Source organism: Moschus berezovskii, chromosome 14 (assembly GCF_049115385.1).
Source record: "Moschus berezovskii isolate FMDL1 chromosome 14, NW_MosBer_1.0, whole genome shotgun sequence".
NCBI lineage: Eukaryota > Metazoa > Chordata > Mammalia > Artiodactyla > Moschidae > Moschus > Moschus berezovskii.
In genome coordinates, this window is record NC_142473.1 from 59,645,833 (window position 1) to 59,666,343 (window position 20,511).

Here is a 20,511-nt window from a genome sequence, read left to right on the forward strand (position 1 = left end):
CTGGGAGTCAGATTGATATGAGTTGAATTCCTAGGTACCACTTCTGCTTACCCATGAGAGAGATTTGGGGCAAACTGAGTCATCTCTGAGTTTGTTTTTTTGTCTGTAAATGGAGATAACAATTTCTTCCTCATCATAAATTATTTTGAATATTACAGGTGATAATGTATATTATGAGCCTGGCACATGAGGAAAGTTCAGCATGGACACCACTGCTCAGTAGTCTCTAAACCATATGAAGAGAGGGATTACATCTCTAATACTTGCCACTCTGTCAGCAGTTGTGTCCCTTGAACAGTGCCTGGCATGTAGGAGGGGCTCACTTTGTTAACCAATGTAGGTGAATGCTTGCTATATTTAGAACTGTCAAAGCAATAATTGAGATTAAAAATCTCAAAGGATAGTATCTGTCTCTCTTACCCTACCTTATCCCTACCCTCAGCTTTTGGAGTTTTATTTTTATGTAACTTATATTGTCATAATAACTATTATGTTATTGATAAAGTATAAAAAGCTTTAAATTGTTAAGAATTCTTGTTCTCAGACAAAAAACTGTAGCAGCAATCTCTTCAGAGTCCAGTAGATGGCAATGCATTCTCATTTTAATGGAAAAAAAAAATTGAAGCAGGAGTAGAATTGAGCAAACTCCAGGAGATAGTGAAGGACAGGGCAGCCTGGCGTGCTGCATTCCAGTCGTGTCGGGGTCATAAGGAATCCGACACGACTGAGTGACTGAATAACAAGAATCCAAATAAAAAGGATCAAATCTTTTTGGAGTAAAACACTCTCAGGAGATTGAAATCACAGATTGGTGATTAATTTCACAGATGCAGCCACATGAGTTGATCATCTCAAGTACATAGTCCAACTGAGATTGAAGATTTAGGGACAATAGCAAGTTTCAGAGACTGTACAAGTGGGAATTCCTTATTTTATATTGGTCAAGGCATGATACTTTTGCTAAGTAGAAAACCTGATTTCTAATCCCAGTTTTATTCTGCTACTGTGTATCCTGGAGCAGATCACTTAACCTCTCTTAGTTTTAGGTTCCTCAGTTCAGTTCAATTGCTCAGTCGTGTCCAACTTCTTGCGACCCCATGAATCACAACAAGCCAGGCCTCCCTGTCCATCACAACTCCCGGAGTCCACTCAAACTCATGTCCATCGAGTCAGTGATGCCATCCAGCCATCTCATTCTCTGTCGTCCCCTTCTCCTCCTGACACCAATCCCTCCCAGCATCTAAGTCTTTTCCAGTGAGTCAACTCGTCGCATGAGGTGGCCAAAGTATTGGAGTTTCAGCTTTAGCATCAGTCCTTCCAATGAACACCCAGGACTGATCTCCTTTAGAATGGCCTGGTTGGATCTCCTTGCAGTCCAAGGGACTATCAAGAGTCTTCTTCAACACCACAGTTCAAAAGCATCAATTCTTCAGTGATCAGCTTTCTTCACAGTCCAACTCTCACATCTATACATGACCACTGGAAAAACCATAGCCTTGACTAGATGGACCTTGGTTGGCAAAGTAATGTCTCTGCTTTTTAATAAGCTATCTGCTGCTGCTAAGTCACTTCAGTCGTGTCCGACTCTGTGCGACCCCACAAACGGCAGCTCACCAGGCTCTGCCGTCCCTGGGATTCTCCAGGCAAGAACACTGGAGTGGGTTGCCATTGCCTTCTCCAGTGTGTGAAAGTGAAAAGTGAAAGTGAAGTCGCTCAGTCGTGTCTGACTGATAGGGACCCCATGGACTGCAGCCCACCAGGCTCCTCTGTCCATGCGATTTTCTAGGCAAGAGTACTGGCGTGGCTTGCCATTGCCTTCTCCATAATATGCTATCTAGGTTGGTCATAACTTTCCTTCCAAGGAGTAAGCGTCTTAATTTCATGGCTGCAGTCAGCATCTGCAGTGATTTTGGAGCTCCCCAAAAATAAAGTCTGACACTGTTTCCACTGTTTCCCCATCTATTTCCCATGAAGTGATGGGACCAGATGCCATGATCTTAGTTTTCTGAATGTTGAGCTTTAAGCCAATCTTTTCACTCTCCTCTTTCACTTTCATCAAGAGGCTCTTTAGTTCTTTGCTTTCTGCCAGAAGGGTGGTGTCATCTGCATATCTGAGGTTATTGATATTTCTGCCAGCAATCTTGATTCCAGCTTGTGCTTCTTTCAGCCCAGCGTTCCTCATGATGTACTCTGCATATAAGTTAAATAAGCAGGGTGACAATATACAGCCTTGACGTACTCCTTTTCCTATTTGGAACCAGTCTGTTGTTCCATGTCCAGTTCTAACTGTTGCTTCCTGACCTGCATATGGGTTTCTCAAGAGGCAGGTCAGGTGGTCTGGTATTCCCATCTCTTTCAGAATTTTCCACAGTTTATTGTGATCCACACAGTCAAAGGCTTTGGCATAGTCAATGAAGCAGAAATAGATGTTTTTCTGGACCTCCCGTGCTTTTTCCATGATCCAGTGGATGTTGGCAATTTGATCTCTGGTTCCTTTGCCTTTTCTAAAACCAGATTGAACATCTGGAAGTTCACGGTTCATGTATTGCTGAAGCCTGGCTTGGAGAATTTTGAGCATGACTTTACTAGCGTGTGAGATGAGTGCAATTGTGTGGTAGTTTGAGCATTCTTTGTCATTGCCTTTCTTAGGTTCCTCATTTCAAACTAAAAAAATTCTTATCAGCTGATTAATGCTGGAGGGAATATTAGGCTTATTTAACTCAGTGCTCTTATCTCATAGATTAAGAAACTGAAGCTTAGAGAGCCTCTTGAACTTGATGTGGAGAGTAGTTTCATGCTTTAGGTGGTAACTTAGACATAGCTATAATAATATCAAATGTAATATAAAAAATCATTACATACCTTCATAGCTCTATAAATTATTTCACTCTGTTCTGTAGGGAAGGCAGAGCAACTTCTATTAGAAGTTTTAGTAGTCGTAGCAGCTGCAGGCATCTAGCAGTTAACAGTAAGTATTTGGGGAATAAATGAATGACCAGGAAATCAGGATGAGTTAGTGGCAGAACCAGGATCAGAACATAGATCTCTGTCTTTCTAGATATGCTCTTTCATTATACCATGTCACCTGTGTAAAAGTGATGAATAGATGATTTTCTTCTTTTAAGTGCTTTTTGAGGTTTCTTGCATTCTTTTATTTGTGTGATTAAATGCTGTTAAAGATACTGTCTTTAACTTATAACAACTCAGGTGGGCAAAGTATTAGTATTTTTGTTTTCAAACTGAAGATGCTGAAACTTTGAAAAGAGATTTTTGTCTAGTTAACTTTATAGAACTGAGAAATTAAAAAGATGGCTGTTTTCTCTTGCTGGTCAAATTCATGGATGCTAACTTGTTTCCAAAGCACATCCCACATGGTACTCAAGCAGAACATTCAGAAGTGGGGATTAAGTGTGTCAAGTACTGCCTGTATTTTAACAACAGAGAAAGGGATATGGTATAATTTCTACCCAGATCTCTCAGTATTTCATCAAGTAAAGGTTGGAGGATCACAAAAAATAGCTCATTCTTACACACATTTTATTCAGTTTTCCTTGAAGAGCTCTGTCCCCACCCTGCCCCTTCAAGCAGATTATGAAATACAAGAAACAAACCAGACAGATCCTAAGGGGCTGTTTCTAATTAATAACTGCTAGCTTTGTTAATCGGAGAAGGCAATGGCAAGCCACTCCAGTACTCTTGCCTAGAAAATCCCATGGATGGGGGAGCCTGGTAGGCTGCAGTCTGTGGGGTCACTAAGGGTCGGACACGACTGAGCGACTTCACTTTCACTTTTCACTTTCACACATTGGAGAAGGAAATGGCAACCCACTCCAGTGTTTTTGCATGGAGAATCCCAGGGACGGGGGAGCCTGGTGGGCTGCCGTCTATGGGGTCACATAGAGTCAGACACGACTGAAGTGACTTAGCAGCAGCAGCAGCAACTTTGTTAATAAAACCTCTAGGTATCTGAGCTCAGTTTAAGTCCAGGGTAAAATCTTGTTTCTGAATTATTTGAGCTGTGTGGTATCCTAACAGTATTACTCAGGTGAATATGGAACTTTTGAAAATGATCATTGCTAGTTTTTGTTTACTGAGTACCTACTGTATGTCAGACACATAGACTGTCTACTTTCTACTTTTCATGTTTTATTTAATCTGTATAACAGCTCCATGAGGTAGTTATCATCATTCTATGGATACAGTATCCTAGAAGGAAACGTTCAACTACTAATCCAGGATTACTTAAGTTCAGTTTAGTCGCTCACTCGTGTCCGACTCTTTGCAACCCCATGGACCACAGCATGCCAGTCCTCTGTCTATCACCAACTCCCGGAGTCTACCCAAACCCATGTCCTTCGAGTCGGTGATACCAGCCAACCATCTCATCCTCTGTTGTCCCCTTCTTCTCCTGCCTTCAATCTTTCCCAGCATCAGGGTCTTTTCCAATGAGTCAGTTCTTCGCATTAGGTGGCCAAAGTATTGGAGTTTCAGCCCCAGCATCAGTCCTTCCAATGAACACCCAGGACTGATCTCCTTTAGGATGGACTAGTTGGATCTCCTTGCAGTCCAGGGGACTCTCAAGAGTCTTCTCCAACACCACAGTTCAAAAGCATCAGTTCTTCGGCACTCAGCTTTCTTTATAGTCCAACTCTCACATCCATACATGACCCCTGGAAAAACCATAGTCTTGACTTCGTAAGTAGCAGAACAATGATTGAAACCAGGTCTGATTTATTCAAAAGCCTCTTGACAACTATGCTACGTGGAATCTCTGTATTTCTTCCTACTTCACAGAGCATGTCAAAGTACCACGTCACTTTCTTTACATTTAGCTAGGATCAACTGAGGGTACATACATAAGTGCTGTGAATGGTATAAAGTATATTATTGTACAGACTTTGGGTATTTATCGTTGTAGAGTGGACATGCAATGCTGAAGAGGCCATCAGCCCACCAAAGTCCACAAAATTTCCACACGTTAGTCTATTTGGCTTTCCTCTGAGTCTCTCTCTTTACCCCCCACCCCCACCCCCAGCCCCCTTTTCTCTTGGATCTGATTAGCTTCTGACAGATGTTTGGAAAATCATCTCATCCTGTAATTCATATTTATAAATCCTGCTGCTGCAGTGTGGTCTCCATTCTCTCTCTTCATTGAAGCCAGAGAATAATCTGGGAAAACACCACGTTTCCTGTTACGAATTTGGAGGATCTTGTCTCCTTAGCACAATTTTTGAGCTTTTCAGAATTTTAATACTGGAAAATTCAAAGCCAAGCATGGCTCTTCATATAGATGTTTTAAGTTCTTAGAAAGTAAACAGAAACAGAGCTCCAGACTCATCCTCACTAGGGGATTCAGAGAGTTGAAAACTTTGTTTAAATTTTGTAAACTCATCTTTATTACTCTTTCTTAGATTTGTAGTGAGGGCATTCTTGACTTTCTTTTTTTAACTTTCCCCTCTGGGAGTCAGTTTGCATTTACATTGTTTCTCTAGAAAGCTGGGCACCCTTTCTTCACTTTTTCACCTAGTTAACATGGTAGCACTGTTGCCTTCTCTTCCCTCTCCCTTCTCTCTTCTCTCACTATTACAGTAACTGTGTGTATGTCCTTCCTCCTGTTAGAGTGTAATCTTCTTTAGGGCTGAGGGTGTCTCTTACTCATTCTTTTAGTCCCAGGATTTAGTGGAGACTTTGCTTAGAAGATATTTTTCTTGAGTGAATGAGGTCCACTAGGATCACACGGGTCCTGTCTCTGTTCTGTAGTTTCAGGTCAGTTCAGTCGCTCAGTCATGTCCGACTCTCCGCGACCCCATGAATCACAGCACGCCAGGCCTCCCTGTCCATCACCAACTCCCGGAGTTCACTCAAACTCATGTCCACAGAGTCGGTGATGCCATCCAGCCATCTCATTCTCCGTCGTCCCCTTCTCCTCCCGCCCCCAACCTTTCCCAGCATCAGAGTCTTTTCCAGTGAGTCAACTCGTCGCATGAGGTGGCCAAAGTATTGGAGTTTCAGCTTTAGCATCAGTCCTTCCAGTGAACACCCAGGATTGATTTCCTTTAGAATGGACTGGTTGGATCTCCTTGCAGTATACGCGATTCTCGAGAGTCTTCTCCAACAAAAGGATGGCTCCTTCAGCAGGGTCACTGTCAACCCTCTTGTTATGGAGTTGTATTGGTGACATTTAATCCATTTCATACTTGGAGTGTGTGACTATGATTGTGATCATTTTTTAAGGGTAGTTTAAAAAACTGAAGTGTGAACCTTCAGTTAACACTTGTGAAGAAGAACCCCTTCATCCCTATTGACTTGGATTAAAAAAAAAAAAGAATTTAGTTTCAGGATCTGTATACCTTTGCTTAATTACATTATTCTTATTTTCATTGCTTCTGTTTTGAAGGGGAGGGAAACATATGCTGTCTCAAACCTCAGACCAGATCTGGGGGAATCTGCATATTCAGCTCAGATTCAGTGTCGGGGAAGTGGTCTCACTTTCCCTCCTTAGCAGCTCAGCATCTGGGCTTCGTCAGAGCTCAGTGGCAGTGGGTGTCCGAGGCTGGAAGGTGCTTAACAGAGATACATGCACGTTTTTCTCAGTTTAAACCTTAGTGACACTTAAAAGTGTGTTAATGTCCAAACTGACATACACACATAGGAGCACAGGCTTTCTAAGGTAGCCATTTTAGGAGGAGTTGTACAAATTGTTGTTCAGTCATTCAGTCATGTCCAACTCTTTGCAACACCATGGACTGCAGCACACCAGGTTTCCCTGTCCTTGTACAAATAAATACTTAATTTTGAAAAAGTATGCTCACTATATCTGAAAATGTGCTCAAGTTGTAGAATGAGCCACAGTTTTGTTTTTTTTAATCCATTGTCCATTATGATTCCTTTTTCTCCCTAAGTAAATAGAAGAGGGACTATTTGCAGAGCTCACTTAACAGTTTTAAGAGTAATGTATATAGTCTACTAGGGCTTCCCTGGTGGTGGTAAAGAATCCGCCTGCCAGTGCAGAAGGCATGGCTTTGATCCCTGGGTCGGGAAACTTCCCTAGAGTGGGAAATGACAACCCACTCCAGAATTCTTGCGTGGAGAATCCCATGGACAGAGGAGCCTGGTGGGCTGCAGTCCATGGGATCACAAAACTCAAGACACAGCTGAGTGACTGAACACAAACACACCTATTCCCAAATATAGTCTACTATCAGCCCCATGGGGCAGGCTTTTGCTGGGGCCTTTAAGGTGTTGTCCTCAGGCTCCCACTCAGACCTTTTGTCTTCTCATCAACACATTGTGTCTGGGTGATCCAGATCTCTCCCAAGTCTGCTTCTCCAGTCAGTACTTCCATATATCTAGACTTGAGTCAGATTGCTTGAGTGTTTCAGAGACTCATTGTTGTTCAATCGCTAAGTCATGTGTGACTCTTTGTGACCCCATGGACTCTAGCACACCAGGTGGCCAGGCTTCCCTGTCCTTCACTATCTCCCAAGTTTGCTCAAACTCAAGTCTGTTGAGTCAGTGATGCCATCCAACCATCTCAGAGACACATACTCTCCACAGTTCCTGTACTGAGCTCAATCTCCCCCACCCTTGTGTTCCTTGGTTCAGTGCATGGTACTGTCGTCCATACATTTTCTCAAGTCAGAGCAGGGAGTCATCCTAAACGCTCCCCTCTTTTTCTGAGTTACTTTTTTCAATCACTACTTGCGGTATCTGCTAAACATCTGTTCTTTCCTGGTTCTTGACGTTGGAGCCAGATGTATCTTTCTGAAATGTTCATCACATCCCTCTTATTCAAGTTATTTCAGAGTAATTAATGGACTTGTAAGATATTCCAGTGATCTAATTCTTGATTTTGAAGCACCCCACCCATAACAGTTTCTTAAAATGCTAAAATTTATCCATTTCAGTTTTAGAGCTTAGACCTCATTTCCATAGAATGGTTTTCTGTGACATACCCCTAAGTACAGTTTGGACACTCCTCTGTGTACTCTCATAGAACCTTGCTTTTCATTTTTCTTGTCGTTGTCCTTAACTAGTTAGATTACCCATTTGCTCAGTTCTCTTTCTTACTAGACTGTGCACTGTGTAAGGGCAGGGACAGTGTCTGTAAGTGCATTATCCCTAATGCTTACCACGGTGCTGGGCGTGTAGTAATAATTCAGTAAAGATTTTTTGAGTGAGTGAATGAATGTTGTAGTGGCAGATCATTTAAAACTGCTGGGATATACTGTTTCACTGTCATCAGTTGTATAGCATGTTGTTCAAAATTCTTTCATCTGTGTTTAAATAGTTTCTGACCACTTCTTCATAGACATCTTCCGTTTGCAAATTATTATATTTTAAATGGATCGCTTTAACTTTCTCTTCAGGTTTGCTTTTCCTTCCATTTTTTTTTTTCATTTTTAGTAACTATTTTTTCCATTTATCAAGTTCTCAAAGTTTGCAGTTAGCCTTGATTGATTTCTTTTATCCACTCAATTCATTCAGCTCCTGGACTCTTTTGAGTCCTTCTTTGAAATCACTCATTTTTGGCTGCTTTTCCATATCCATTGCCACGATCCAAGCTCAGCCTGGCACCTTCGTAAGGCAGGATTACTGCAGTAGTTTCCTGGCGAGCCTGTGGCTCTGGTCTCTTTGCATCCACTTTGTCTGATTCACCACTGCCTGATTAATCTTATTCCTAAAGCATACTTTCATTTTTCTTTATTCCTTTGCTTTAAGGGTTGTATGGAGTTACTTCTGGTCTGCTAGATGTGGCCAAATTTCTGACCTAATTTCCTTTTCTCCGTCAACCTAAGTTCAGTCAGTGGAATAGTACTTTTGGGTATATCTCTGCTTTTATCTTTACTTCTTTCCTCTGTCTCCTTTATTCTTCAGAATTTGAGTTCTCATTCCCTCTAGTACACGTGGATTTCTAAAATAGCCTCTTAACGGCTGTTTGGGCATTCTGCTTCCTCTAGTTTGTCATATGTGTCATTTCCAGAGTAACCTTCCTTAAATGCAGCTTTGATCATTGTCCTACACTGTCGGAAACGTTTCGTGAGTCCTTTATGAAGGTAGTCTCACTTCTTAGGATGACATTCAAGGCTTTCTGTGTCTGGCGCTCTTAACCTTGTCACGTAGCTGTATCTCCCACTATTTTCCCCTCTGGTGTTCCAAGTAATTTTGACATCATTGGAGCTGAACAAATTGGACCACTGTTTAATTTTCTCTGAATACAGCTTATGTTTTCCCACTGCCATACTTCAGCTAAAGGTGTTCAGTCTGTGTGGGACTTTGCTTCACTGCCATTCAGCTTTCTGTACTCGTCACTCTATCCCAAGTATTGCTACCCCTGCAGCCTTTGACGTTTCTGCTTCTACTAGGTGGAATCTTTACCATATTGGAACTCTATAGCTTTTCTTTTTAACCTTTCTTACAAGCAATTTTACTTCACTTGGAACCTTAGCTGGGTTATATACTGTATTAGGTTGAATACTTTTATAATGATGATCGATATTGCCTGACATCTTGTATGTATTAGATATTCAGTAAACACTGAAATGAATAGGTATATGTGTATATTGTTGTTTGCTTCATAAACAGTTACCCTGTCCACAGGATTATTTAGTAGAACTTTTATAGTTTTAATAAACAATTGTCTTTGACATTTTTAGTAGCTTACAACTCTCAAAATGTACAGTTCAGTTCAGTTCAGTTGCTCACTTGTGTCCGACTCTTTGTGACCCCATGAATCGTAGCACACCAGGCCTCCCTGTCCATCACCAACTCCCGGAGTTCACTCAACCTCAGGTCCGTCGAGTCGGTGATGCCATCCAGCCATCTCATCCTCTGCCGTCCCCTTCTCCTGCTCCCAACCCTTCCCAGCATCAGAGTCTTTTCCAGTGAGTCAACTCTTCGCATGAGGTGGCCAAAGTATTGGAGTTTCAGCTTTAGCATCAGTCCTTCCAATGAACACCCAGGACTGATCTCCTTTAGAATGGACTGGTTGGATCTCCTTGCAGTCCAAGGGGCTCTCAAGAGTTTTCTCCAACACCACAGTTCAAAAGCATCAGTTCTTTGGCGCTCAGCTTTCTTTACAGTCCAACTCTCACATCCATACATGACCACTGGAAAAACCATAGCCTTAACTAGACAGACCTTTGTTGGCAAAGTAACGCCTATGCTTTTTACTATGCTATCTAGGTTGGTCATAACTTTCCTTCCAAGGAGTAAGCGTCTTTTAATTTCATGGCTGCAATCAGCATCTGCAGTGATTTTGGAGCCCAAAAATATAAAATCTGACACTGTTTCCAATGTTTCTCCATATGTTTGCCATGAAGTGATGGGACCAGATGCTATGATCTTAGTTTTCTGAATGTTGAGCTTCAAGCCAACTTTTTCACGCTCCTCTTTCACTTTCATCAAGAGGCTTTTTAATTCCTCTTCACTTTCTGCCATAAGGGTGGTGTCATCTGCATACCTGAGGTTATTGATATTTTTCCTGGCAATCTTGATTCCAGCTTGTGCTTCTTCCAGCCCAGCGTTCCTCATGATGTACTCTGCATATAAGTTAAATAAGCAAGGTGACAATATACAGCCTTGACGTACTCCTTTTCCTATTTGGAACCAGTCTGTTGTTCCATGTCCAATTCTAACGGTTGCTTCCTGACCTGCATACAGGTTTCTCAAGAGGCAGGTCAAGTGGTCTGGTATTCCCATCTCTTTCAGAATTTTCCACAGTTTATTGTGATCCACACAGTCAAAGGCTTTGGCATAGTCAATGAAGCAGAAATAGATGTTTTTCTGGAACTCTCTTGCTTTTTTGATGATCCAGCGGATGTTGGCAATTTGATCTCTGGTTAATCTGCCTTTTCTAAAACCAGCTTGAACATCTGGAAGTTGTAATGTACAGTAACACATTTTAAAAGTTGACTTATTCAGTGATCTAGTACATGGATAAGCAAATTACAGTCCCCACATGTTTTTATGTGGCCTGGGAGCTAAGAATGGTTTTTACACTTGTAAATTGAAGGTGAAAACAAAGAAAAGTATGCAGTGGAGATGATGTGGCTTGCAAAGCCTTAAATATTTACAATCTGGCCTTTGACTGTGAAAGTAGGTAGATCACTGATCTAGAAACACACCTGATCATCTGCCTGGAATTAGTTTTGGTCTTTGGGTATGTGAAATTATCTGTTTCCTTGAGCAGTTTAATAGGCACTCACCCAGACTGGTGCCTATCCTTTTGCTTCTTTGAAAAAGAATTGTTAGGCCTGGCTTCAGGAGAATTTTGAGTGACATGTAAATCTCCTCAGGGCTCTTTGGCACTTGGCAGTATCTCACACAGATAACCAGATACAAGTGAGCCATTTCTTTCCATTATGATCCTTCATCAGAGGTCTGTCGGATTGCACATCTGGTGGCGTTAGATGTCATTCAGAGCAAGGCTCTTAGCATATTTCAAGAATGTTAATTGCTGAGTTGTGGCTGAAGCAGAAGGGTTTAATAATGTCCTTGAGTTGCCTTAAATGTACATGGACCCAGAATTTGAGAACTGGAAAAGGTCTTAGAGATCAAGTAAAGCATGGTCATTAAGAACACAAGCTGTGGAGCCAGACTGCATGGCTCTTCCACTTAATCCTCCCTGTGTCTCAGTTTCCTTACCTTTAAAGTGGGGATAAGAATAGTACCTGTTTCACAGGGTCTCGTGAGTATTACATATGTTAACCTTTAACGTTAGTGTCAAAACGTTCATTTAACGTGAAAAACGACACTACCTGTAATACTGTGAATGCTCACACGTTACTGTTGTGTTTGGCTATAATTGTTTTTCATTGTTAATGTTAGTAGTCGTCTCATCTCATTTTATTGTTAAAGAAACCGAGACCTAGAGGAGTTACATGGTTTTCTTCACTTCCATGACAGGCAGAGTGGATTAAGACCCAGAGTTCTTGCTGTAATGTGTTGCTTTTAGTTGTATGTGAGTGTGGATAAGTTTTTCGTAGAAAAGATGTTTGGCAGCTTTTTGCATAAAATAAGAACAGCTAAGTGGAGTGTCACCAATCATTTCTCCTGAGAATCTTAAGTTTATTTCTGGTGCCTTTTTGTAGCTCATTTATAGGATTATCTCTCTGTCTTTTCTCTTCAGCTGCCCTCATGATATGTAGATTATGTAGATTATTTCATAGCCAACTCTTTTTAATTGGGTTGAAATTTATATAACGTGAATTTATGCTTTTTTTTGTTGGGGGGGTGCCTCATTGCACAGCTTGTGGAATCTTAGTTTCACCACCAGGGATCAAACCCAGGCCCCAGCAGTGAAAGCACTGAGTCGTAACCACTGGACCACCAGGGAATTCCCTAAGCACTTTAAAATGTGTGATTCCGTGGCATTGGGAACGTTCACAATGTTGTGCAAACACTATCTCCGTCAAGTTGCATAACATTTTTATCACAGCAAAAGAAAATGCCATTAAGCGTTCACTGTTCATTTTGTGTTCCCCAACCCCCGGCAACTACCAACTTGCTTTTCTCTCTATGATTTCACTTATTCTGAGTATTGAATATAAATGGAATCATACAATACGTAACCTTTTATGTCTGGCTGCTTAGTGTTTTTGAGGTGCATCCAAATGTAGCATGTGTCAGTACTTCTTTTTTTGGCTGAGTGATATCTCATTGTATGAATATACCATATTTAGTTTATCTGTTCATCCTCTGATGGATGTTTGAATTGTTTCTACCTTTTGGCTGTTGTGAATAGTGCTGCTGTGAACATTTATGGACAAGAATTTGTTTTCAGTTCTTTTGGTTTTATATCTTGGAGTGGAATCGCTGGATGATATAGTAATTCTGTGCTTCACTTTTTGAGGAACTGCCAAACTTTTTTCCATAGCTGCTGACCACTTTATGTTCCCAATAGTAGTATACTAGGGTTGACAACCATTAGGTTCCTTAATGGTTTTATTGTTTTAGTTTTTATACTTATGTCTTTGATCCTAGTTGCAATTTTTGTATATGGTGTTAGGAATGGGTCCAACTTTATTCTTTTGCATGTGTCCATTTAGTTGTTTCAGCATCATTTTTGAAATGACTGTTCTTTCTCAGTCCTGACACCTTTGTTTACAATCAGTTGCCTATAGATAGATGAATTTATTTCTGTATTCTTTGTCCTATTTCATTGATGTATATGTCTGTCATTATGCCAGTACAACACTGTTTTGATTAGTATTGCTTTGTAGCAAATATTGAATTGGGAAATATGAGTCCTTCAACTTGATATGTTGTGTTGACTTGATTTTCATTTATCAAAGCACCTTTACATACCTTGGGTAAATACCACTTGTTCCTGGTGTATAAATCTTTTTCTAAAAATTATTTTAATTGTGAAATATACATAATATAAAATTTGCTATCTTAACCATTTGAAGTGTACAGTTTGGGGGGCATTAAGGACATTCACCTTGTTTTACAACTGTCACTACTGTCCATCTCCAAAACTCTTTTAGTCTTGTGAAACTGAAACTCTATCTACCCTTTAAGTAATAACTCCCCCTCTCCCTCCTTCTCAAGTCTCTGGCACTCACCCTTCTGCTTTCTGTTTCTATGAATTTGACTGCTCTTGTTACCTTATATAAGTGGAACCACATAATATTTGTCCTTTTGTCACTAGCTTGTTTTACTTAACATAATGTCTTTAAGGGTCATGCGTGTTACAGCATGTGTCAGAATTTCTTTCCTTTTTATGGATAAATAGTATTCTGTTATATGAATATACCACATTTTATCTGTTAATCTGTTGATGAACACTTGGGTTACTCATGCCCCTTGACTACTGTGAATAATGCTCCTGTGAACATACAAATTTCTCTTTCTTTGAGTTTTTGCTTTCAGTTCTTTTGGGTGTATTCCCAGAAGTAGAATTGCTAGACCAGATTAGCTTTGCTAATACATTTGACTCTTGAATAACATGTGTTTGAACTGGGCAGGGCTACTTACATTTGGGTTGTTTTTTTTTCCCAATAAGTCTGAACTACAGTACTACATAATGTACAGTTGGTCAAATCCAGAGCAATGCATATGGAGCTGTGGGTACAGAGAACTGATTATAAGGTTATATGTGAATTTTTAACCATGTAGGGGTCGTTGCCCCCACCCCCTCTTTGCTCAAGGGTATTTTGCTAAGGATTCTTTTCTCTATAATGTATGTATATATGCTATATATTATATATATAAGGGATATTGGTCTATAATTTTCTTGTGATGTTATTATCTGGCTTGGGATCAGGGTAATACCGGTCTCATAGAATGAGTTAAGAAGTATTTCCTCCTCTTTCATTTTTTGGAAGACTTTGAGAAGGATTGGTGTTATTTTTTCTTTAAATGATTGGTAGATTTTGCCAAATTGTGCAGTTCTGGGCTTTGTGGAGAGTTTATGATTGCTGATTTAACTTTTTTAGTTTTGTTATAACTTTGTTAAATTAACATTTGTTGAGTGGAGCACAGAAAACCACAAGAGAAATTGAAATAGAGACATTTGTTACTCATAGATTCTGGAGGAATTATAGAAAAGGCTTTGAAGTGGCCACATGGGGAGGTCAAGGCAGAGTGCAGACAGAGAAATGGAGGATCTGGGACTAGAGTCTGCGTGTAGAGTGCTTTGGGGTTCCTGGGCTTGGGCTGGGTTGTTTAATTCAAACCAGAAGAGCAGGGTTCTGGTAAGCTCCATGGGGATTTTTATCTAAGAAGCATGTAGAGCGTACAGGTCCTGGGAAGCAGGGGAAACTGTTGATCACAAGTATTAACGGAATCTGCGTTTGCTTGTAACTGCAGCCTGCAGTCTAGGGCATGCACTTCCCTGAAGAGGGGTCTAGTGTTGGTGTAAGGTCCCTAAAGGCTGCTTGGCCAAACAAAATGGATGCCAAGGTAGTGGTACCATGGAGTAGCCTAGCTAAAAACTCTTTGACAACTTGTAGATCTGTCCAGATTTTCTATTTTTCCTGATTCGCTTTTGGGAGTGTGTGTTTTTCTAGAAATTTTCATTTTATCTAGGTTCCCTGATTTGTTGGCATACAGTTGTTCATCAGTTCAGTTCAGTAGCTCAGTCATGTCCGACTCTTTGCAACCCCATGGACTGCGGCACTCCAGGCTTCCCTGTCATCACTAACTCCTGGGGCTAGCTCAAACTCATGTCCATCGAGTCGGTGATGTGTTGGTAATGACATCCAACCATCTCATCCTCTGTCATCCCCTTCTCCTCCTGCCTTCAATCTTTCCCAGCATCAGCGTCTTTTCCAATGAGTCAGTTCTTTACATCAGGTGGCCAAAGTATTGGCGTTTCAGCATCAGTCCTTCCAATGAATATTCAGGATTGATCTCCTTTAGGATGGACTGGTTGGATCTCCTTGCAATCCAAGGGACTCTGAAGAGTCTTCTCCAACACCACAGTTCAAAAGCATCGATTCTTTAGTGCTCAACTTTCTTTACAGTCCAACACTCACATCCATACATGACTACTGGAAAAACCATAGCTTTGACTAGACGGACCTTTGTTGGCAAAGTAATGTTTGTCTACATTGATAATAGCTTTTCTTCGAAGGAGCAAACACCTTTTAATTTCATGACTGCAGTCACCATCTGCAGTGATTTTGGAGCCCAAGAAAATAAAGTTTCTCACTGTTTCCATTGTTTCCCCATCTGTTTGCCATGAAGTGATGGGACCGGATGCCATGATCTTAGTGTTTTGAATGTTGAATTTTGAGCCAACCTTTTCACTCCTCTTTCACTTTCATCAAGAGGCTCTTAAAGTATTCTTCTATAATTAATGTTTCCTGTCTTTATAAGATTAATGGTAATGTTCTCACTTTCATTCCTGATTTTAGTGATTGGAGTGTTCTCGCCTCTTTTCTTGGTTGGTCTGGCTTAATGTTTGTCAGTTTTATTGGCTCTTTTCAGAGAACTAAGTTAGTTTTATTGACTTTTCTCTATTGTTTTTTATTCTATATTTAATGGAAAGGGTTAGTTGCTCAGTCATGTCCGACTCTGTGACCCCATGGACTGTAGCCCTCCAGGCTCCTCTGTCCGTGGAATTATCCAGGCAAGAATACTGGAGTGGGCTACCAGTTTCTTCTCCAGGGGATCTTCCCAACCCAGGGATTGAATCTAGATCTCCCGTGTTGCAGACAGGTTCTTTACCATCTGAGCCACCAGGATCTCTGCCCGAATCTTTATTATTTACTTCCTTTTTACTTTAGGTTTAGGTTTTCTTTTTATTGTTCCTTAAGGTGAAAGAAGTTCCTTACATTACTGATTTGAACTCTCTCTCCTTTTTCTTCTTTTTAATGTAAATATTTACAGCTGCACTTTTCACTCAGCACTTTTTAACTGTATCCTATGTTTTGATATGTTGTATTTTTATGCAACGTAGCATTTAATAATTTACCTTATGATTTGTTCTTTGACCTACTGGTCATTGAAGAGTATGATGTTTACTTTGTAGTTTGTGAATTTTTCAAATTTCCTTTTGTTACTGATTTTTAGTTTCATTCCATAGTGATCAAAAGAGATATTTTGTGTGATTTCAGTGTTTAGAAACCTACTGAGATTTTTTTTGGTGACAACATACGGTCTATCCTAGAGAATATTCCATGTGCATTTGAGAGTATTTGTATGGTTGTTGTTGAGTGGAGCATGCAATATACATCTGTTAGGTCTAGCTGATTTATAGTATTGTTGATGTTTTTTCTTTCCTTCTTTCTCTTTTTTATGGTTGTGCTATCCATTGTTAAGAGTGGGATGTTGACTTCTGCTGTTTCTCATTTTAGTTTTTGTAGTTTTGACTTCATATGTTTTGTTATATGTTGTTAAGTCCATATATGTTTGTAATCACTTATATCTTCTTGATCCTTTTAAAACTGCATAATGTCTGTTTTGGTCACTTGTTTTGTTTTAAGGTCTGTTTGTCTGATATTAGTTTACACATTCCAGCTCTATTTTGGTTACTACTTACATAGAATATCTTTCCATCCTTCCATTTTCAACCCATTTGTGTTTTTGATTCTAAAGTGAGTCTCTTGTAGATAGCATATTGTGGATCATTAAAAAGAAGATCCATTTTGCCAATCTCTGCCTTTTAATTGTAGTGTAATGAAATTCATGGACACTTACTGTAATTACAGATGGAAGGACTTCTGCCATTCTTTGATTTGTTTTCTTATTTCTTTTTGTTCCTCATTTCTTCCACTACTGCCTTCTTTTGTATTAGTTATTTTCTCATTGAGTCCTTTCTCATTTCTTTCACTATGCATCTTTTAGTTATTTTCTTAGTGGCTGCCCCAAGGATTATAGTTAACATCCTAATTTGTAAGTTTAGCTAAAGTTAATATTAGTTTTAGTATTATATAAAACTTTTCTTCTCTATGGCTCTGTTCCCCCATTTTTATCATCACGTTACATCTTTATTATTGTGTGCCCATAAAGGTAGATTTATAATGATTGCTTCATTTATTTGCTAGTTGATTGATATTAAATACTAAACCACTCTTGCATTCTTAAATTCAGTCGAAGTGTTGTTGTTTTATCCTTATAATGTATTTCTGGCTCAACTTTCTAATGTTTTGCTAAGGATTTTTGTATCTGTAATCATGAGGATATTGACTTATAATTATCTATGTGCGTGTGTGTGTGAGAGAGAGAGAGAGAGAGATAAGGTTTAGTGTCAGTAATGTGGTTGGAAATTGTTCCTTTCTACTCTGTTTTAGGAGTTTGTACTAAATTGATGATATTTCTTAAACATTTGATATAATTCAGTGAAGCAACCTGGACCAAGACTTTTTTTGTGGAAAGATTTTTCAATTACTTACTCACTTAAAAATAGTTCTAGAGCTATTACTCAGCTATTATTCATCAATTTTGGCATGTTGTTTTCCAAGGAATTTGTCTAATTAATCTAAGTTCTCAAATTTATTAGCATGAAGTTCTTCATAATATTCTCCTAATAACCTTTTAATATCTGCAGCAATGTAATTTTTGGAAAATGGTTATATTAGCATTATAGCAAGCATTTATACTTCACTTTCACTTTTCACTTTCATGCATTGGAGAAGGAAATGACAACCTACTTCAGTGTTCCTGCCTGGAGAATCCCAGGGACAGGGGAGCCTGGTGGGCTGCTGTTTATGGGGTCGCACAGAGTCGGACACGACTGAAGTGACTTAGCAGCAGCAGCAGCAGCATACAGTGCTTATACATACCTTTGATTTTACAAGTATTAGCTCTTTTAATTCCCATGACAATTTATGAGGTAGATAGTATTATTATCTCCATGTTATAGATGAGAAATCAAAGTTAAACTGAAAGAAGTTAGGTGCCTTGCTCAAGTTTACAGACCTGGTGTGTTAAGGGCTTAAATTGTAATCCAGGTGGTCTGGGTCCAGAGTCCTTTTTTCTTAACTACTATTTACTTTGCTTTTCTGAAATACCAGATAGCTGTTCTTTTCTTCTTAAGGAATTGTGCTGTGTTCGCTGTAGAAACCATCCTTGCTCCCAACACCTTAACACTACTGAGTGGAAAGATTTGTTTCAGGTATTCCTAATTAAAACTTGGAATGCCTTTTCTCCCATAAAAACATTACATATGTTGGCTAGGCATACTTGAAATATTATTGTTCATACTCTTCTTCAGCCACATAATATGTTAAAAAGACTTCTGGGGTTTCGCTGGGAAGTTCACCAAAATTTATAATGTGAAGCATTGTTTCTGTGGGAAAATATTAAGAAGAAATTTATTTTAAATTCACTTGCCTAAAATGTTAAACTTCAATTATATGAAAGTGTTTCTTAATTTTTTTCTAATTTCTTAATGATTTGAACCTACTGAGTTATTATTAAATGATAATTTTAAAAAGACAAACATCATGATTAATTTGGACACGTATTTTGTTTTACTTTGATTAATTTGTTGATCAATATCTTTTAGGGTTATTCAAATGCTCAGAAGAATATTCTTCTTCAGGTGGATCAGAACTGTGTTCGCAATTCTTATGATGTCTTCTCTTTGCTGCGGTAAGAAACTTCTTAGAGTCCTCTTGCATTTTCTAAAGAATCTTCCTCATTCTGAGTTTGTGGCATTTCATTGTGAGGAAATGTATGGGAGCTTTAGAAGCTGTTACTCAGACTTAGCATTTTTTAGTGAGAGGTTCATAAATTTTGTAGTTACAGTTATTTAAGTTTATCTCTTTTACAAAGCCTTTCAAATGCCATTTTTTTCCTGTGGACAGTGGGAGAGAATGATTGGAAGCTAGTGATCTTAAAGTAGGGACATGAGCTGTTTCCGGTCTTCTGCACTATAAAGAGCAGCAACCAGAGGTATAAAATTTAGACTTATCAAAATTTTAACAATGATGCCATTACTTAGAAAAGCTCTCCAATAGCCCTAGACATAGCTTAGAGTTTTGACCTGCTGTAAAAGAATCATGTTTGGCAAGTCAAAGAGCTTTGCGTGAAGCTCATGTGCTCAGAGGCTTAACTGCCTCAGCTCTGTATTTTCCTAATGTCTGGGCTTAATTTTGTAAGATTTTTAAATTTGGTTTTAATTTTCAGTGTGGTAGATCATCAAGGACATTTTCCCAGGAGGCAGGCTACCAAAATAAATGCAGTTTAAAATAAAGTTAACAGTGACACTCAACCTATGTTCACCCTACTCAGACAGATGGTTCATTGAAACTCGATTTTGGCAGTCTTTTCCTAATGTTTATATAACACATCATAAATTTCAGACCATTAGACATCCTCTATATATCTGCTGGAGGAAGAGTCCAGAAAGATGATCGGACCCTTGTCCAATTGGATGGTTGTTTATTTTATAAATGTTATTAAATGAGCCTTTCCTTTGCAAATCTTGAATCTTGTTATATAGAATGATAGAGAGTTTGGTCACAAGGACTATGTAAATTGCTCTTAAGAGACAATGATTTCAACTAAAGTAACCACACACATTTGATGTCTTTTGATTTTTACCTGAGAGATACTTTGACTTCTTAGGATATGTACCAGAATGGACAGAATTTAGTAACTGAATGGTAGAGATAGAAAACAAGTTGTGTCAAAATACAGAACTCTTATTTTTGAGCTATTCAGTTTGGATTACATTGAGTTTTAAGTATTGAAAAGAGGGATGCACAGAAATAGTTTGAATTGTGAGTAAGCCACTAATATTTCTTGGCCTATTTTCCTCAGTAAAATGAGAGTTACAGATACTATTAAGTTTAAAGATATTTTTGAAGTGTGAGATTTTATTATGTTATTAGAGAAATCAGTAAAGTTAAAAGCAAAAGGAATACAGAGTCAGTGAGAAGAAGAGAATTTGGGAACAGTAGTATCATAGAATCTAAGAAAATAGAGATTTAAGGGGTATTGAAGGCTCTGGTGGTTTAGAGGGTAAAGCGTCTGCCTGCAGTGCGGAAGATCAGGGTTCAATCCCTAGGTCGGGAAGACCCCCTGGAAAAGGAAATGGCAACCCACTGCAGTACT

The 20,511-nt window shown here is 39.3% G+C and overlaps 1 protein-coding gene across 3 annotated transcripts in view; it reads left to right on the forward strand.

Moving 5' to 3' along the window:
- The window catches only part of UVRAG (UV radiation resistance associated), a 323,717-nt gene that overhangs the window by 67,901 nt on the left and 235,305 nt on the right, over positions 1-20,511 (forward strand). For all 3 annotated transcript variants that reach the window (XM_055423714.2, XM_055423715.2, XM_088843195.1), the window contains one exon: positions 18,959-19,044. In XM_055423714.2, the coding sequence (XP_055279689.2) occupies positions 18,959-19,044 (86 nt within the window). The remainder of the gene's footprint in view (positions 1-18,958; positions 19,045-20,511) is intronic.